This window comes from Pygocentrus nattereri, chromosome 15 (assembly GCF_015220715.1).
Source record: "Pygocentrus nattereri isolate fPygNat1 chromosome 15, fPygNat1.pri, whole genome shotgun sequence".
Lineage (NCBI taxonomy): Eukaryota > Metazoa > Chordata > Actinopteri > Characiformes > Serrasalmidae > Pygocentrus > Pygocentrus nattereri.
The window spans coordinates 31,137,321-31,154,550 of record NC_051225.1 but is presented as its reverse complement, the minus strand read 5'-3'; the positions used below and the strand labels follow the sequence as shown (position 1 = coordinate 31,154,550).

Here is a 17,230-nt window from a genome sequence, read left to right as displayed (position 1 = left end):
TAGTTTTAGTCAAAGATAGTAGTGGGGGAAGCTATAGATGAAGAGGGAGTATGGGCTCCTCTGCCTCTGTTTCAGCTGATTCCGGCATTTAGGGGCGTGTTCCTGCGATGCTTCACATTTTTTGACATATCAGATTGGTTTGAAAAGAACAGCAGACTCATTCATTAGAGCCTTTTTATTATAGACCAATGTATATGTTGGTATTCTATACTCTGAAACGCCCATAAAAGGATGTAAAATATATGAAACGACACCCTGTGTATAACATGATGGTAGTGTTGGGTTCCATATAGTAACAGCTGACTCTAAAACTGTTTTATTCTGAAAATCATTTATTTTTGCTGTTACAGTGCTCAACAGCTGTGTAACCAGATGTGACTGCTTAGTCTACGAGGTCTGTCACGACAGACACTTTGTCATTTGTCTTTGCCACATTTGACTGGTTCACTTTGACATGCATTGATACTGACCCTAAGGCTGTCCTTTGGTCTAGTGTTGGCTGCCAGTGTTAAAACTTTATGGGAGTTGCCCATAAGTGAATTTACCTTTCATAATTTGCACTTGCTGTTTTAAAAAGCTGATGGTTTGATGGGCTGATGGTAAAAAGCGCTGCTCAGAATTCCCTGAGTTACATTTGCATGCACACCCACATCTCTTCACATCCACGGCTTGTCTGCCACCAATCTGGAATGAAACAGGCACAGCTTCCACCACTTACGTCCAAGAACGACAGTGGGAGTGTGGGTGTGTGTCAAAGAGCTTGGATAGATTTTTGGCAGTTGCTTTAATAACCTGGGCAGATGCACAGTAAGACGTGACTATTCCAGTGGATGGTTTGTATATTCATAGTCCCATGCATGTAGTGTCTTATGTATTATGTACATACAGTGCAGTATACCAGATCTTACATTTTGTACTTTATTTTTTGCCCTGAGATCCACTTATGATGTTTGTGTGCGTTGTTAAAAAGAAACTGTTTAGAGAACTTACAATGTCAAGGCAACACATTACTATTCTCAACAGCTGCTTTAGTAGTCATCCTTACTAAGCTTAATTAGGTTAAGCCTACATTAGTTACATCTGTAACGCAATTAGACTGGACGTCATTCTGGATAAGAGTGTCTGCCGACTGTTGTAAATGTAATGTAGGTTAAGTTTTCCTGTTTTAACAAATTGTCATATTTTACTGCCAGCCTAACACAGGATTAAAAAAGCAAATCTAAGTTGTTTAAATAAAGGAATTACTATGGATGACTTACAAAGGCAGCCAAATCCTAATTCATCATGTTAAGTTATCTGAACCATTATTTACAGTGTTATGTACCAAAATTAGTCGTAATATATTTTTATGTGACCATTTTTCCACCTCTCTTTATCCCTTAGGGTTAAACATGCTATTTTGTTATTTGCCTTTAAGACTGATATAAGTAAAGGACCACTCTTGTGACTGGCTGCCCTGTACTGTGCCTATTATGAAACCCTCTTTATAACTTTAAGCATGAATGGGTGGGGCTAAATTGCTGTATGCTGAATAAGTGGGTATAGGAAAATGCACAATCAACAATGTACAAATGAATTTAAAACAGGCTGTTTTTGCATCTTAGTTTGTGTGTGCACTGTACAGAAAATGTTAATATGCTATATAAAAAACAATGGAAAATCATATGTTCCATTGTATGGGCCTTTTAATATTGGTGAATGTGGATTTAATATTGTGAAGTATTCTCAATTATGCCTATTAGTCTACAGTGTATTATTTGCTTAGGAATAATTTTTTTCAAACACTCTTATTATCATCTACTCAACTGCTCAGCACTTACAATGAAGCACTGTCTGAAAGCCTCATGTTTAGATGTAATTGAGTAGAATGGATTATTTTATATTCTTTTATAAATTGCTGCTCATAAAATGCTCAATAATGGTAACTGGGACTGAAAAATCTTTTTCACAACAAGACCATAGTCCTTTCACTAGCCTAAAGATTCGCTACGGCAGCCTAAGAAATTATATCCGTGGAATTACATCTAGTCTATAGAGTCGGGACTATCATAGGCCATTTTCACATCGTCAGGGATTTTCACCCCTTCTAAGACAGAGACGGTGTTCACACTTTAGGCAGCAGCCTTGGGCACAGGCATTTTAGTCTGTCATTCCAGTCGTCTTTTTCATGAGTTTCTTTTTCTATTCATTGTGAATAGAAACATCCTTCCAATGGGCTAATATAAGGATCGTTTCCTGTAGTATGTAAGAACAGTCTGTATATATATATATATATATATATATATATATATATATATATATATATATATATATATATCATGTAAAAAACAGTCTGTCCTTCACCAACTGTTCAAGCAAGGTGCTATAGGAGATGAACCACGTTATACAGTAATATGGAGGCTAATATATGTATTACAATAATCATATAATAAATACGGATATTAGCCTTTTTATACAAATGTGGTTGGCTCTCCTTCAAATTGTGATGAGTTGAGAAGCTGAGAGTGCTTTTTTTTCTATAAATTTCATGGCTCAGGATGGGCAGATAAAAGCCAGTGGCTATATCATAAAAAATGCCACTTGATTATAATTGATATTGTTCCAGTCATAATTAGCTTGTTTTTATTTTATCTTATCCCTTGAGGGGCTCTATGTTAAACCTTGTACAGTCAATCCGGGGTTTATGCTGAAGGTGAGTTTTTAATGGGAGCTCCCCCTGCCCCCTCCCCATCTCTGAATTGCGCACGTTATTTTTAGCGTCGGCGCCCACAGATTAACTGGAGCGCGAGCGGAAGAGATGGAGAGGGAGAGCACGTGCACGGAAGCCACGTGGTGGTGGTGGGGGGGAGCTGGAGGAGGAGGTGGAGGATCTGGAGACTGTCATGACTATCCTTTAACTGCCTCTCAAAATCTAAAGAGTTTAATTTAAGATTATGGTGTCTAATATTTAATCGTAGGTTATGTGTTGTATGTAATGCCAGCACTGGGTAGAAGAGCCTAAGCGTATCCGCAAGCCAAAATGTTGTTATTTCAGTGAAATAATGAAGGTTTAGTCATAGTAAATGGACTTTCTGTTTCTCTAATTTTGGGACACATTTAGTCTAAAATTCTAAACCAGAAAAGGTGCTGACAGAACAGAACAGAATGGAATAAAACCACAAAATAACTAAAATGTAACTGGATAAAGGGTAGATTCCTTCCTTATGAATATTTCAGAAGAAACAAAAGTATCATTGGAGAATTGAAGACCTCTAGAAAAGTACAAATGCATCAAAATGGTATGTCCAGTAATGTAGGTGGAATTAGTTACCACACACCTAATGTCTAATCCCATGAAATACATGGATTGTTGTAAACTGTGGTAGAAGAGAATGAGCCAACAACATAGATGCCTGAAGTATCAGGAGTCACGAATGCATAGCTTGCATATGATGTAGTCCTCAGGTTAACCTGTATATCCTGCTTTGCCAACATTAAAGCAAGTAACTTTAAAGCAACCTGAGAGATTAAAAAGAGACAGCTCAGCCTTTTTTGCTGTGGATTCTAAAGTGAAGGGTGGGTGTAGGGGATTAAGAAGTGAGCTTTGAATTTTAATGCCGCTTTCACACTGAAGCTTGCCATCCATGTTGCATTGGTTACATGAATTATGAATGGCCCCAGTGACGTCAGAGTGGCTTAAAAAAGTTGCTTTCTCTGAGATCCCCAAAGCACAAGTGACAGCAGTTTTTCTGTCTCCTTCTGTGTGCACCTTCAGTCTAGACCTCTTTCAATTCTTTATAAAGCCTCTTGCATGCACCCTTTCTTTAAACTGAACCGAATGACTAGAAGAAAGATAAAAGAGGAGTGCCTCCAATAGTTCTCTATATACTTACACTGCATGGACAAAAGTATTGGGACACCCACATGTTATACCTATAGGAGCTTTTATGACATCCCATTCTATATGATTTTGGGATAGTGTGTCTATGGGAATTTTTGTCCATTCATTCAGAATTTGTGAGGTCAGACACTAATGTTGGACGAGAGTGCCTGGCTCGTAGTCTCAATCCCAAAGGTGTTCGATGGGGTTGAGGTCAGAGCTCTGTGCAGACCAGTGAAGTTCTTACACACAAAACTCACCCAGCCATTCCTTTATGGACCTTGCTTTGTGCATTGGGGTTCAATCATGCTGGAACAAAAAGGGGCCAAACTGTTCCCACAAAGTTGGAAGGATATGCTTGTCCAAAATCTCTTGGTATGCTGAAGCATTAAGATTTCCCTTCACTGGGACTTAGGGGCCTAGGCCAACATCTGAAAACATCCCCATAGCATTATCCCTCCTCCACTAAAAATGCATTCAGACAGGTAATGTTTCCCGGCATTCGCCAAACCCAGACTTGTGCATTAGACTGCCAGACAGAGAAGCATGATTTGTCACAGAATACGTTGCAGTGGCTACATGCTTTACACCACTCGGCTGACTGTTGCAACAGTGGCATCTTATTACAGTACCATGCTCAAATTCATTGAGCTCTTTAGGATGACCCATTTATTCACAAATGTTTGTACAGGCAGACTGCATGGATAGGTGCTTGATTTTATACACCTGTGGCAACAGGGCTGAATGAAACAACTCAATTCAGTGATTAAGAGGTGTTTCACAATACTTTTGTCTATATAGTGTATCAGTCAGAGGAGAGTAGAGTAGCCTGAACCCATATTAGTATAAGTATAGTATAAGCAAAAGTACCTTTCTAAAAAACATAAGTAGGGGCACAGAAGCAATAGATTAAACAAAACTGTTTATCTTAAAACTAAAATCTAAAATACATCATTAACCTCAAAGTCAGAGCTGTGTCCAATTGCAACTCAGTGCAGATGCTGTTACCGATGTAACATAATGAAATAAAATGCAGACAGATCAACAGAATTGATAACTAAATGTGAATCACTAAAATAGAACAGAATAAACAGTAGATTACTTTCCATATACCTAAATACACTGAAGTGAAAGAAGAATGATGAAAATACTATTCATAATTCACTGACCAGGGCATTCCGACCTAAAGCTAGAGATTATTGTGTTGCTGGTCGTGTTACGTATTATGAGCATCGTATGCCTTAGTGTCATTGTTTTGACCGAATTCATGATTTTAAATGTTTTCATGTATCCTTTCATCAGTGTTCTCTCACTACAAAGGCATCATATGTTCATTGGGAATCATTGTAGTGTCAACCAATATCGATTTCTAGCCTAGTTACTGATTTTCAGGCTAGTAAATGCAACAAAGTCAGCATTAGTGCACCTTTTACCCTCTAGAACAAAACTGTAAAGAGAACAGTGATTTTAGATTTATTCAGCACAGATTGCCAAAGACAAGTTTTTTTTTACCTTTTCAGTCAGACGAAGGCAAACTGAGGTATAGTATCTAAGTGGCTACCTTGCTAACTTTACCTTTTTGCTTGTTGTCTTCTTAATCTAAAGAGCAGTTTCTGACATTTGAGTGATTCATTTTCTCCATTGTAATGATGACGATGACAGTTACTGCACGAATAGGACTGAAATAAGATAGTTTAACTTTCTAGCAGTATTGTTAGCCTTCCTTCTGCATTAAAAAAATCTCAACAGCCTACCCCAAAAATCTACTATATGTGGTTGTAGATATGTCATCAGAAATGGGGTTTAAAAGAAAAGCTTACTAGAGACCATAACTTCTGTAAGTTCTTTCATTTTCATTTTGGGCAGTGTTTTCTTAAGCGCACATAACATAGTAAATGTAACTCTGTACTATCCACCTCTGGAAGCAGCAATGTTTTTATGATAGTCATGATGCTAAATTTGTGTGTTGATCTTTACATGTTAATTGAATTAATTGCTTATCCTGCATCTTTTGAACTGTCCCATCTCTCTCTGTGTTACAGTTAAGAAAGCCAAGCTAGATGGACCACAAGGTTGGTCTCAAAGCTAAGTTCACCATCACTTTCTTTCTGTTTATACTCTACACTACAGCGTTTGTCTACCTCGTCAGGTACCTAGTAGGTTGAACTCATTATCTGTCTGTCTGTTACAGAGAAATTCAACACCTATGTGACACTTAAGGTGCAGAATGTGAAGAGCACCACCATTGCTGTGCGAGGCAGTCAGCCATGTTGGGAACAGGACTTCATGTTGTGAGTAGCATTCTTGTCCCTCTCTGTCTCAGGAGCATGGCAGATCTAACTGAAAAAAAAAAACATTTTGCATAGGCATCAATTTTATCTACTTCCATAGATGTTAAACAATAGTCATTGTGTTCATTTTCCTTTATTAGTTCTATCTATCTATCTGTCTTACTAAACTTCAGCTTTCATGGCAGTAGATAACCTCTCCCAAGCTAAATTCAGCTATAACTGTGATCAGAGGGCATTGATGTTGTTTTCTCAGGCAACCATTGAAACTCCCTGGGTAGCGACAGATGCATAATTCTCTAATGGCTTTGGTCCCGAATGCATAGATGTTGCCTGGAACTGGCTGCGATGATTCTTAGGATTTTGAGGGCAGCGCATTTAAGTGTTTGTTGGACACTTGTAAACCAAGTACAGTTAATATAGACTAGAAATGACTGGAGATGTTTTTGTTTTGTTCCACGACTTTTTTCACTGAATGTGTATTTTTTGAAAAAGGGGCATCAGTGAGCAAGTTTACATCAGTTAGAGCAAAAACACTGCTTTGCTTTTAATCTATTGTGATTAGAGCTCCATGTCTCTTTAAGCCATCTCATTTAAATTGTCCTTTTCTGCATTGTCTGTCTGTCTGGCAACTACTGTTGCACCATCACCCACCATTCTCTAAGATGGGTCTTTGGCACAGAAGGCTTGGTTTTGATATCAAAGCTGAGATTATTTTTGACACTAGATGCAGTAAAAAGACCTCTGTCCTATAGAGTGGGACATTTTGTTAAATAGAGATGTCCAAATTACAGATGGTCCAAACCTGACTTGGCTTGACTGTTTTTAGTTTTCCTCAGCTAAAACTGCAACTGACGTATCAAGGGGCTGATATTTGTGACATATTAGATCTCAAGACTGTATTATAGTGATCTGGAGTAAATAAAAGGACATTTGAACAGGGAGGTCATGGTTATGTCGTTTACACTGAGCTGTTGTGGCAAATCCTGACATTTACAGAGTCATGCAGTATGTCTTCCTGGTAGACATGTTACAAGTCTCTCTGTTTGTTTCCTCCTCTCCCTCTTTCCTGTTTCACCTTCCAGTGAGATTAACAGGCTGGATCTGGGACTGACAGTGGAGGTTTGGAACAAAGGCCTGATCTGGGACACCATGGTGGGCACCCTGTGGATCCCTTTGCGCAACATTCGCCAGTCCAATGAGGTATGGCACAGATGGTCTGCTTGCCCCCAACAGTCTGTAGTACTGTTCAGTCTTGTAGGCATATACATGCAGATTCTAGCCAGCTGGCATTTAATACATTTTGGTTTTTCCCATCTTATATGACCCCCAGATATTTTTGCAGACAAAAAGGACATTTTTGCCATAGGTCAGTGGTTCCCAACCCTGGTGCTATAGTACATCTCTCCTGCACATTTTAGTGTTTTCCTTGCTTCAGAACACCCGCTTCAGAATAGGATCAGGTCAGGGCTTGTTAGTTAACTGATAAGTTGAATCCATATATGTATGTGTGTGTGTGTGGGGGGGGGGGGTTATGAAGAAGCTATTGGTTGTAAAACTTCTATTTCATCAAACCGTACCAAATGTAGAATAGTTAGTTTAGCAAGTTGGCAAGTTTCTGATGAGCTAGATAAGCAGGTTTTTCTCATCATCACCATATAATTTGTCATGTTGAAATGGGTTACTAGAGGGAGGTGCCACAAATCTTAACTGAGAACACCTCAGTCTGTACACTCTCAGAAAAAAAGGTAGGACACTGTCACTGGGACAGTACCCTTTTTGTCACTGTGGTGGTACCCTCAGGGGTACATCTCAGTACCTTTAGTCAGGGAACATAACTGTACCATAATCCATTGAAATGATATTTTCTAAGTTGTACTGACTTCACACACCCCGTCTCGCCTCCAGGCTTTTTATTTTATTGTTCTGTTTTAAAACATTAGTTTATAAAAAGATAAAAATGTCTACTTTTGCATTAGAAAAACTTATTTAAGGTAAACAACTGGACCTTAAAACCACTGTTGCACCTGTGAGTGTATACTTACATTGTTTGTACCTTGATGAACGAATCATGTACCTGCATGGTACCTTTATTTCTAACAGTGTAGGTGAATACATTCTCTCAGGTGATAAAGCAGTATTTATATTTACCTTTCTGCATGTCTTTTTTGGGAAAGCGGATCTCTTGCTACTATAATACAGGCATCAATCAGAAATAGCTAGAGGTGCAATCAGACAGCTATATTGCACAAAAGCCTAATTCACACTAAACCATGCCAGTGACCATGCATAGTAATGTAACTGCATTTTTATTTCTATTTATAGGAAGGACCAGGGCAATGGCTGACTTTAGACTCTCAGGTCATCATGACTGAAAATGAGATTTGTGGCACAAAAGACCCGACGTTTCACCGTGTGCTTCTGGACACCCGCTTTGAGCTACCTTTAGGTGAAGTCACTGTACACTTTTGTCTCTTGTATTGGGTGTGCAACAAAACAGCTTTATGTAACCAAAAAAACCTCAATTTTAGACATTCCAGAGGAGGAGGCTCGCTACTGGGCCAAGAAACTGGAGCAGCTAAATGCCATGAGGGACCAAGATGTGAGTTTCCTCTTTTCAGCCTTTTGAGTTTCCACTCCAGCACTGAGCCAGAAGGGCAGAGCAGCTTTTAATTGAGCAAGTCTGTCACTCAGACACCCTGAGCGAACAGTGGCTTTATTACTTTTCTACTCATCTCACTGGTCCTCTCAAATGCTGTTCCAGTGACATAAAGAATATTAAAAATGATCTTGTCAGCACTTCAGTTGTTAGAGTCTTATATCTAATATGTATTGTTTATTGACTTAACAGTATTCCTACCAGGAGGAGCATGAGAGACCTCTTCCAGTGCCATCAACACAGTGCTGTAAGTGTGCACTCAAATTCACTCTCATTACACAAGATTAATAAGCCTCCCAACAGGTCAGAGGTACTAAATATCATTACAAGAAGTATCAGCTATCAGAGAGGCTATATCATAAGCATTTCAGTATGCATTGAACGTGTTGTGAGCGTATGGTTCCCCAAGAGTCCAACACAGACATTATACATTAATGCACTAAAAAGTATGAGCAGCTAAGCATAAGCAAGGCTACATTGGACTGATTTCTGAGGTTAGACAGCTTTTGAGTGATAGCTCTGATTAGGATTCAATGCTAACATACTACCCAGATCACAGCTAGCCTGCAGCAGGAAGGTCACTCTTCACCTTGTCTTAATGTCCAGTTTGCACCCATGTCACGTCTGGCATAGATTCACTGCCTAGATTTATGAATCACCTGCTCATTCATCACAGAGAGGCTGCATTGTTTTTATAGTTGACTTAGTCTACAACTGATTTCCTCATTTCCCTTCTAGGTAACTGGAGCCTATGGGGGGACCAGCAAAGTGAGCAAATTTTTGTTGTTTAGGACCAAAACTGGGTTTTATGTTAATGTCAATGTTGTTCTGTTGTACTTGCATAACAGAATATGCTAATTTCTAAACAAAATGTTTACATACACACTAGCATCCCAATTATATTGCACAGACAACAGACCCTAGGAGACAGCAAAGCTAAAACAGTATGTCACATTCCTATCCAAACAGCTGTTGTTTTGTACAATATTGTATATTATAAAAGTAAACAATTCCAAAGAAGTTGGAACAGTGTGTGAAATGGTACTAAAAACAGAAAGCAGTGATTAGTAAATTCTGTTTAAGCTGTATTAGTGCATAAACAAGGTATTTGTACTGTTTAGTCTTAAAAAATTTCCTGTTTGTTTTTTGGACATTTACACTTATTTTTTTTATTTATTTTAAGTAAAATTTGTTGTCTGCAATACATTCCAAAGAAATGGGGACAGGAGCATGTTGACCACTGCATTACAGCAGCATTCCTTTTAAGAACACTTAATAATCTTTTGGGGACTGAAGACTAGCCAGTTTTGAAAACAGAATTTTTATCATTCTGTCTCTTTTTATGAACCACATAGGACCATTGTTTTTGTATTTTGCACCACACATTTTCATTGAAACTGTGAAGTGCAAGCAGGCCAGTCTAGCACCCACACTCTCTGATCACGCATTCTTGCTCTTGTAACGCATGCAGATTGTGGATTGACGTAATGTTGCAGTAAACATGGACAATGTCTCAAAGACAACATATGTTGTTCCAAAATATCTTTCATCATTAATGATGTTTTCACAGATGTGCAGTTTACTCATGTCATGAGCACTTATACACCTCCATACCATGACACACCTTGGTATTCTCTGTGGAAGCATATCACTATCAAAATTAAAATGAATATGATTTGTTAGTCCGATTTAGCGTGTATTTAAATGAAAACAGTGCAAATATGATATATAATAATAATAATAATATAGAAAATATGTTTAATGTTTTGACTTATCAACTGCAAAAGTAAATCAGTATCAAAATGGCAATATAATCCAAAGTCTGAATTAAAATTTGCCACTCATTTTTGAAGTTCATTAATTCCATTTACATTTGCCTTTTGGTGCACTAGTGTTGAACTTTCATTTACACAGAGACTTAGATGCTTTATGAGTGCTTTAAATTTAATTTCCAGAACTGCATATTCATGCCTTATGTGATTATGCAGTAATAGTGTCAAAATGATGATTAAAATGTAAATGAACTCCTGTGGATTTGCACTCTATTTTGCATTATGAAAGAGCACACCAAGCTAGAAAGATGTCAGAATTCAAAAGTAAATTGGAGACTTTGAAAAAACATTTGACCAGATTGCATTGTGATTTCATGGTCTTCCCAACCTGTCAGTTGCCAACCATAGGCTACAGATAGAGGTCAGTCCAGTATTTTCTTCTAAAGTACACAGTGAGATTGGGATATATTGCTGTGTTCCACTTTGTCTGTTATCAAAAAATGTACTCATGAAATGGGTTAATTATAGCTGTACTGGTACACATGGACATGTGTAAATCACACACCCGCCTTTTCACAGTGGCTGAGTTGACAACAGCCACTGTACAATGTTGGTACTGTGTCATATTTCAACCTAATTCAACTAGGGAATTTGTAATGTCCTGCTTTTTAAATTAATATTACAAACATTGTTGGCATGTGTGTGACAGTGAGTTGGGTCATTTCGCCATCTGATAAAGCTAGCAGATAGGGCCTTTGTTTGGAAATGTGGCATTAGCTTTAGCTTGCTTAATTCTGTAGCCCTCTAAAATGTATTTAGTGGATTAGCAGGTGAGCTGATGACAGATCAGTATATCCACCTATGATATTGTGGAAGATGTTCCTGCACGGCATCAAACGGTTGAACTGGAAACTCTTTGTCCAGCCTGACTTTCAGCCACTGTTGTCAAACCCATTTTCAAAGACGTAAGGAGTAGAGTAGTAGTTTTATATTTACCTTTGAATTTTGACATCTTTCCAGCTTGGTGTTCACTTTGATAGTGCAATTTTATAAACATTGTTAGAGATTAAATTACATTTTAATCATCATTTTTCACCATTATTGCATAATCAAGTAAGGCATGAATGTGCAGTTCTGGAAATACATTTAACTTTAAATAAAGCTTCTCTAAAAGCACCCAATTCAACACTGTTGCACCAAATGGCAAACGTAAATGGAATTATTGAATTAGAATTTTCATTTTTATGCATGAAAATTAAATGAAATTCAAACCTGGGATTACATCGCCATTTTATTTCTAATTTTGATAGTGATATACTTCCATAATTGATAAGGCAAAACATTAAATATCTTTTCTAAATGCACATCAAAGTGGATTAACAGATCTTTGTTTTTATTTGCATTTCACATGCTGTGTCACATGTGTGTGTGCTTTTGGAATTGAGCTTTGCACTAGCACTTCCATGTCCACTGTAATGCTTGACAATTACATTTTTCTGTCTGTTCTTCCAGATGAAGATCCAGACAGCGCAGTAGATGATAGAGACAGCGATTACCGCAGTGAGACAAGCAACAGCATCCCTCCTCCGTACTACACCACATCCCAGCCCAATGCCTCAATGCATCAATACCCCATCCGACACATGCACCACAGTTCCCGCTATGACGACATGCATGACTATGACTACGATAATCAGAGAGCCATGAGGTAAGAAGCGCTAGGGTCTCTTAATGTTTTTGAAGCTTTGATTTCTTTTTTTTAGTACTCTGCTCTGCAGGAGTGTAGATTGTTACTCTTTGCGCTAGTGCAACTGACTTCAGTGGATGACTCATTGTGTGTATCTATGAATTCACTAAATCCTTGTCAACTTCCTCAGAGTATTCGTTGGTCCCTGTATACAAGTCCTTGGAAGAGCTGCCTTTGTATACACACCATGGGTGCTCCCTGGCACCCTCCTATAACTCGAATACTGGAATCACGTATGAGCCAGTTCTCCTCCATGACCACTCGTTTTGCAACCCAATCCAAAACGAGCATCAGTCTTCTTTCCATTTTCTCATTCAAAGCAGATGTTCCCCAAACTGTTGCATTGCATGCTGGGATGCATTAGTACATAAAGACTCCACCCCCCCTTTGAAAGGCACACTCATTGAGAGGTTTTACAGCATTTTGTTAACTCCTGAATGGCTAAAGATTGTATTTATGCTATCAGACAGCTTTTGTAGAGTCTTTATGCAGCCTGGTGAACCAACCCCCAATGGCTACACTGGGCCATGTTGTGTTCACTATGGCTGTCCTTTCAAAGCTCGATGCAAAGAAGCCGTAACTTATGCTCCTCCTCTTCCTGCCTTGTCCCCTCCCCTTCCCTCCTCTCAGACGCTATGATAGTTTAGACTCCGCCACCAACGGCCGCAGTGATCTCGATTCGGCCTCCGGCTCAAGCAGGCGGACGAGCCGCCAGTACTCCTTAGACAGTAGGCACTCGCTGTCCGATAGGTGGGTCTCTGTAGCTCCTTCACCTCCACCCTCCTCTTCCTCCTCCTCCTGCTCCAGCCTGTGATTCCGTCCCGCTGTGATAATGTCGTGGAATTGGACGTGTCTGGTCCTGTGGTCCTCGCTGTGCTTGCATGCATGCGCACAAACCCTCTTCTCTTACATGCGCTCTCTACATTTATATTGATATTGATATATATCTGTATCTCTTTTTCTCTATATATTCTATGCTGCACCGTGACTGCTGTGTCCTTAATGATGCTATTGTGATACATTTTGTGGTGCCTGGCCATTGAATGTTTCCGGTTCTTTTCACTCTCTGTTGTGCTGTGAAGTCTGAGTTTAGTGCCATGTCAGGTCAGTTCAGTGTTGTGAGTTACCTAAGGAGTATGGTGTGTGTTTTCTGCTAGTAGGCTGCTATTTGCTTGTCCTACGCCTGACAGAGTTAGTTTGCCACTCTATGATTCTGTATGTCTAATTCCAGCTACAGTAATTACAGAGCTGTTAGAAAGCCCAAGTCCAGAGCTGGCAGCTGGCAAAGCTGCATGGATGGATCAGGCCGTGGCAGAAGGGCGCATGTTTTACTGCGTGATCTACTCTGGGTTCACTAGCATCCTCTTTGTTCTGTGCTGGTAATTATGAGGGTATATGAAAGAAAAGAGCTGATAGATGTGTTTGGTGAGAAATAGACCCTGTGTCTCAATTCAAGCACTATGAATCTTGTTCTAACACTCTACACTTTGTACAAATCTAACTTTACACTAAATGTAAATGACAAATTTTGAAAATCATTCCTCCAGGCAAACAATAGGGAAGTGCAAGCACACTACAGTACTCGGGTACTCAGGTGGTTTTTTAAACCTGAAATCATTGGTCAGCCATTTGTTACGTTGGCTAATCAGGGAGAAAATGAATAGGAAAAGTTTTGAGTGAAACACTATTATCTTTGTAAGAGATCTGTAAATTGCATCAGTTTTCCTCCTGTTTAAGATTAAGTAAAACAAAACATTAGTGTGTTAAAGTGAGCACACCGCCAAGGATATATTGTTAAGTAGCTATATGGTTCAAAATGCAGAGTTATAGCAGCTGTAACTAGCATAGTAACTAGCAACTACTCCAGCTGGGATTAGCGACAACCAAAAAATATTTCTCTGTTCTTAATGTTACCTCAGCAAATTAATGTACTCATCCACTTAGAGGGATAATATTTGTTGAGAAGATGAAGAATAATTATCTACGGCACCTGTTTGCTCTAGTGTTAGTGTTAGCTCTTAGGGGCAGCCTCAGCTACTCAAACATAGTGACCAAAAGATTTCTCTTGGCTATTTTAAAAATAACAATACATGTTTTAGAAGTACAGCTCTGTGAGCTGCTGAAGTTTCACTTGTGCTCCTGAATTTGTACACTGTGTTCAGTACACTGTACACCAGTGTTTACCCTTAGAACCCAATAGTCATTAATAGTTTTTCTGTACTATGTAAATGTAATGCATTTGCATATTTGTATTTGTAAGTTACAGAAATAAATCTTTTTTTTCCTATTTGTATCATTTGTTGAATAACAGTATCTGCTCATCAAATTCAAATCATGAAAGGTCTCCCCTTGAACACAAATTTGCCATCAAAAGTTCAGAATCCATGCTTCAGGCAGAACTTCTCCATGTGTTTTAATGAGCTATGATTAGGATTGAACTAATTTAAGACAGCTTTGATTAATTGAAAGGGAAGACATTTAAGTCCTCTGGGTTAAAACAGTAGATGAACTTATTTTTGAGCTAACAGTGTAACGTTAGAGGAAGGCCAGACTTTGTTGTGGCACTGAGTTGTTAATCGCTGACTAAAGCACTCAATAGGTTTCAGACATTACTATACTATTATATACAACTATAGTAACATGAAATTCACCTTTGAACAGTGTAAACGTTTAACATATACACTTTTTTGGTAGCATCAACTGTTTTTAACACCAGTGACAACTGACTTCAGAGGGTTAACAATGAAAATATGAACTCTTTGTGCTCCTACTTTGCGTTTGTGTCTTGCTCTGTGAGCTGTAAGGATATTTTGAAAATTTCAGTCTGCAGTGGTCTCAGCCCAGTATTAATATACAGTACATCACTATTGCGTTTCCCAGAGAGAGCACACTATCGAAGTGCTCGATTTGAGACACAGCTACAATGGAAATTGTGTGTGTCTGTGTGTGTATATATATATATGTGTGTGTGTGTGTGTGTGTGTGTGTGTGTGTGTCTGTGTGTGTCTGTGTGTGTGTGTGTGTGTGTGTGTGTGTGTGTGTGTGTGAGTGTGTAAGAGTGAGACTGAAGGTGTCAAAAGATAAATAGTTGGGTTCAGGTTAACTTGATAGGTGTTTGTGCAGTCTATGAGTGGGTGGTGTGTGAGTTACTCATATTTTCTTCTGTCTAGAAGTCAGATACTTTCTCTCTCTCTGTGGCTCAGCGTCTGTTAAACTTTATGACTGTTCATCTTGTTTTTTAAGCATTATTGAATCTGATGATCTGTAATCTGTGAGGTCACAATAAGTCTGTCTGGTGGATTTTTTTTTGACAAAATGAATTTACCAAACTGAATTAACGCTAGCTAATTAAAAGGTAATAAAGCAAGCTAACTGTTGCATCAGCTTCAGCTAACTGGGTAGCTAACTGTGTATCCAGTACACATACAGGTAACACCAACCCCGAACATACATTTTTAAAAACTTTGTTTTCTTGGCTTCTATTAAACTCCAAAAAAATAAACAATTGATATGATATGAACCAAACCATAAAGCTGTGACATGAACAAGGAGCATCAGAAGCTAGGATATTTTGGTCCCAGTCACTCTGGGAATTATTCTGTTTGCTGAATAAGCAGATAATAAGTTGTCTTATAGGAGAAGCTGAGAGGCTTTTTCTGATCATAATTCTCACTATGGATATCTGCAAAACATCCCCCTCTTAAATGAACAAAAAAGTTTGACAACATTGAAGCGCAACTATTGTTTGAACAAAGGTGTATGTGCTGACTTAATCCTAGCTATTGTCAAAGCCCTCCGTCTACTTGGCAGCCAAATCGTTAACCAGGCAGTTATTACCAGTCATACAAGATAGGCTTGTCTTTTTTTAGTGTGGAGAAACAGAAGGCCAATTTACCATTTCAAAATATATTTGAAATCACTGGTAAAATCGGATAAATATCTCCTAAATAGTTTGTCATTTTTGGCCCAATAACGCACAAAAAACATGGTTTTGTGTTTTTGGTTAATGTGGCTACTGCACTTGCACATATCTCTACAGCTGAGCCCAAGTAGAGGGGGGGCTTTTCTTCCGTGTGGCATACTCAGCAAGCTGATTGGCTCTTTTTATTCAGGGGGCGTTTCTCTGTAAACAGATGACATGTTGGGTGTTAGTAGCTTTCCTGTTCACTTTCCATACTGAGCTGTCTCTTCCTTTATCACTATAGCCAGGCTGTTATGGATATTTAAACAGCATTGTTATTTCATTCAGGATATTGTCCTGCAGTCAGTAGAATATATATGCATTTCAAAAGAAGGAGTTGTTAAGAAGTATTGTGCTGTGACCAATAAATGACAATTAGATGAAGTTAAAATAAGCTACTTTAGCTGTCTTTCCACAAATAATCTTCCAAACACCCGTTTCTATAGTTTGATGTGCCAAAGTGACCGTTTTAAAAAGACTTTTTTCATGTTGCCTTTAACATCAGTGAAATAAATAGTTGACTGAATAAATATATTTATTCATTTACATAATTATTACATTCACATGTGTCTGTCACATTTGATTATTTATATTATATTTATTAAATATTATTTTATAATATTTCATTTATATTATTATTTATTTATTGCCACATCACACTATATACAGTCGTATGTAAGTTTAGTATGTAAGTTTAGGCACTTCTGGTCAGATACATTTTTTTTTTATTTTGTTTCAAAAACCAAGTACATATACTCTACAGAGAGCTTACTTTTTCATTTTAATGCACAATATATGTTTCTGTTATTTATTTGCTGAATTTAACATGTTGGGAAACAATGAAAGATAAGATGCGGCCTGTGCAAAAGTTAGGGCACATTTTATGTTTAATGATTTATTTTTATCCACAACGTTAAACTCCACAAATAAATAAAAACTGTGCC

General features: G+C 38.2%; 1 protein-coding gene across 11 annotated transcripts in view; it reads left to right on the top strand.

Annotated features, from left to right (window-relative positions):
* unc13a (unc-13 homolog A (C. elegans)) overlaps positions 1-17,230 on the top strand; it is a 58,462-nt gene that overhangs the window by 686 nt on the left and 40,546 nt on the right. For 7 of the 11 annotated variants that reach the window (XM_017702319.2, XM_017702318.2, XM_017702314.2 and 4 more), the window contains exons 2-10: positions 5,902-5,931; positions 6,051-6,150; positions 7,233-7,350; positions 8,473-8,596; positions 8,679-8,749; positions 8,999-9,053; positions 9,545-9,574; positions 12,091-12,286; positions 12,956-13,075. In XM_017702319.2, the coding sequence (XP_017557808.1) occupies positions 5,902-5,931; positions 6,051-6,150; positions 7,233-7,350; positions 8,473-8,596; positions 8,679-8,749; positions 8,999-9,053; positions 9,545-9,574; positions 12,091-12,286; positions 12,956-13,075 (844 nt within the window). The remainder of the gene's footprint in view (positions 1-5,901; positions 5,932-6,050; positions 6,151-7,232; positions 7,351-8,472; positions 8,597-8,678; positions 8,750-8,998; positions 9,054-9,544; positions 9,575-12,090; positions 12,287-12,955; positions 13,076-17,230) is intronic. The other 4 variants (XM_037545591.1, XM_037545590.1, XM_017702321.2 and 1 more) reach the window with 1 other exon arrangement.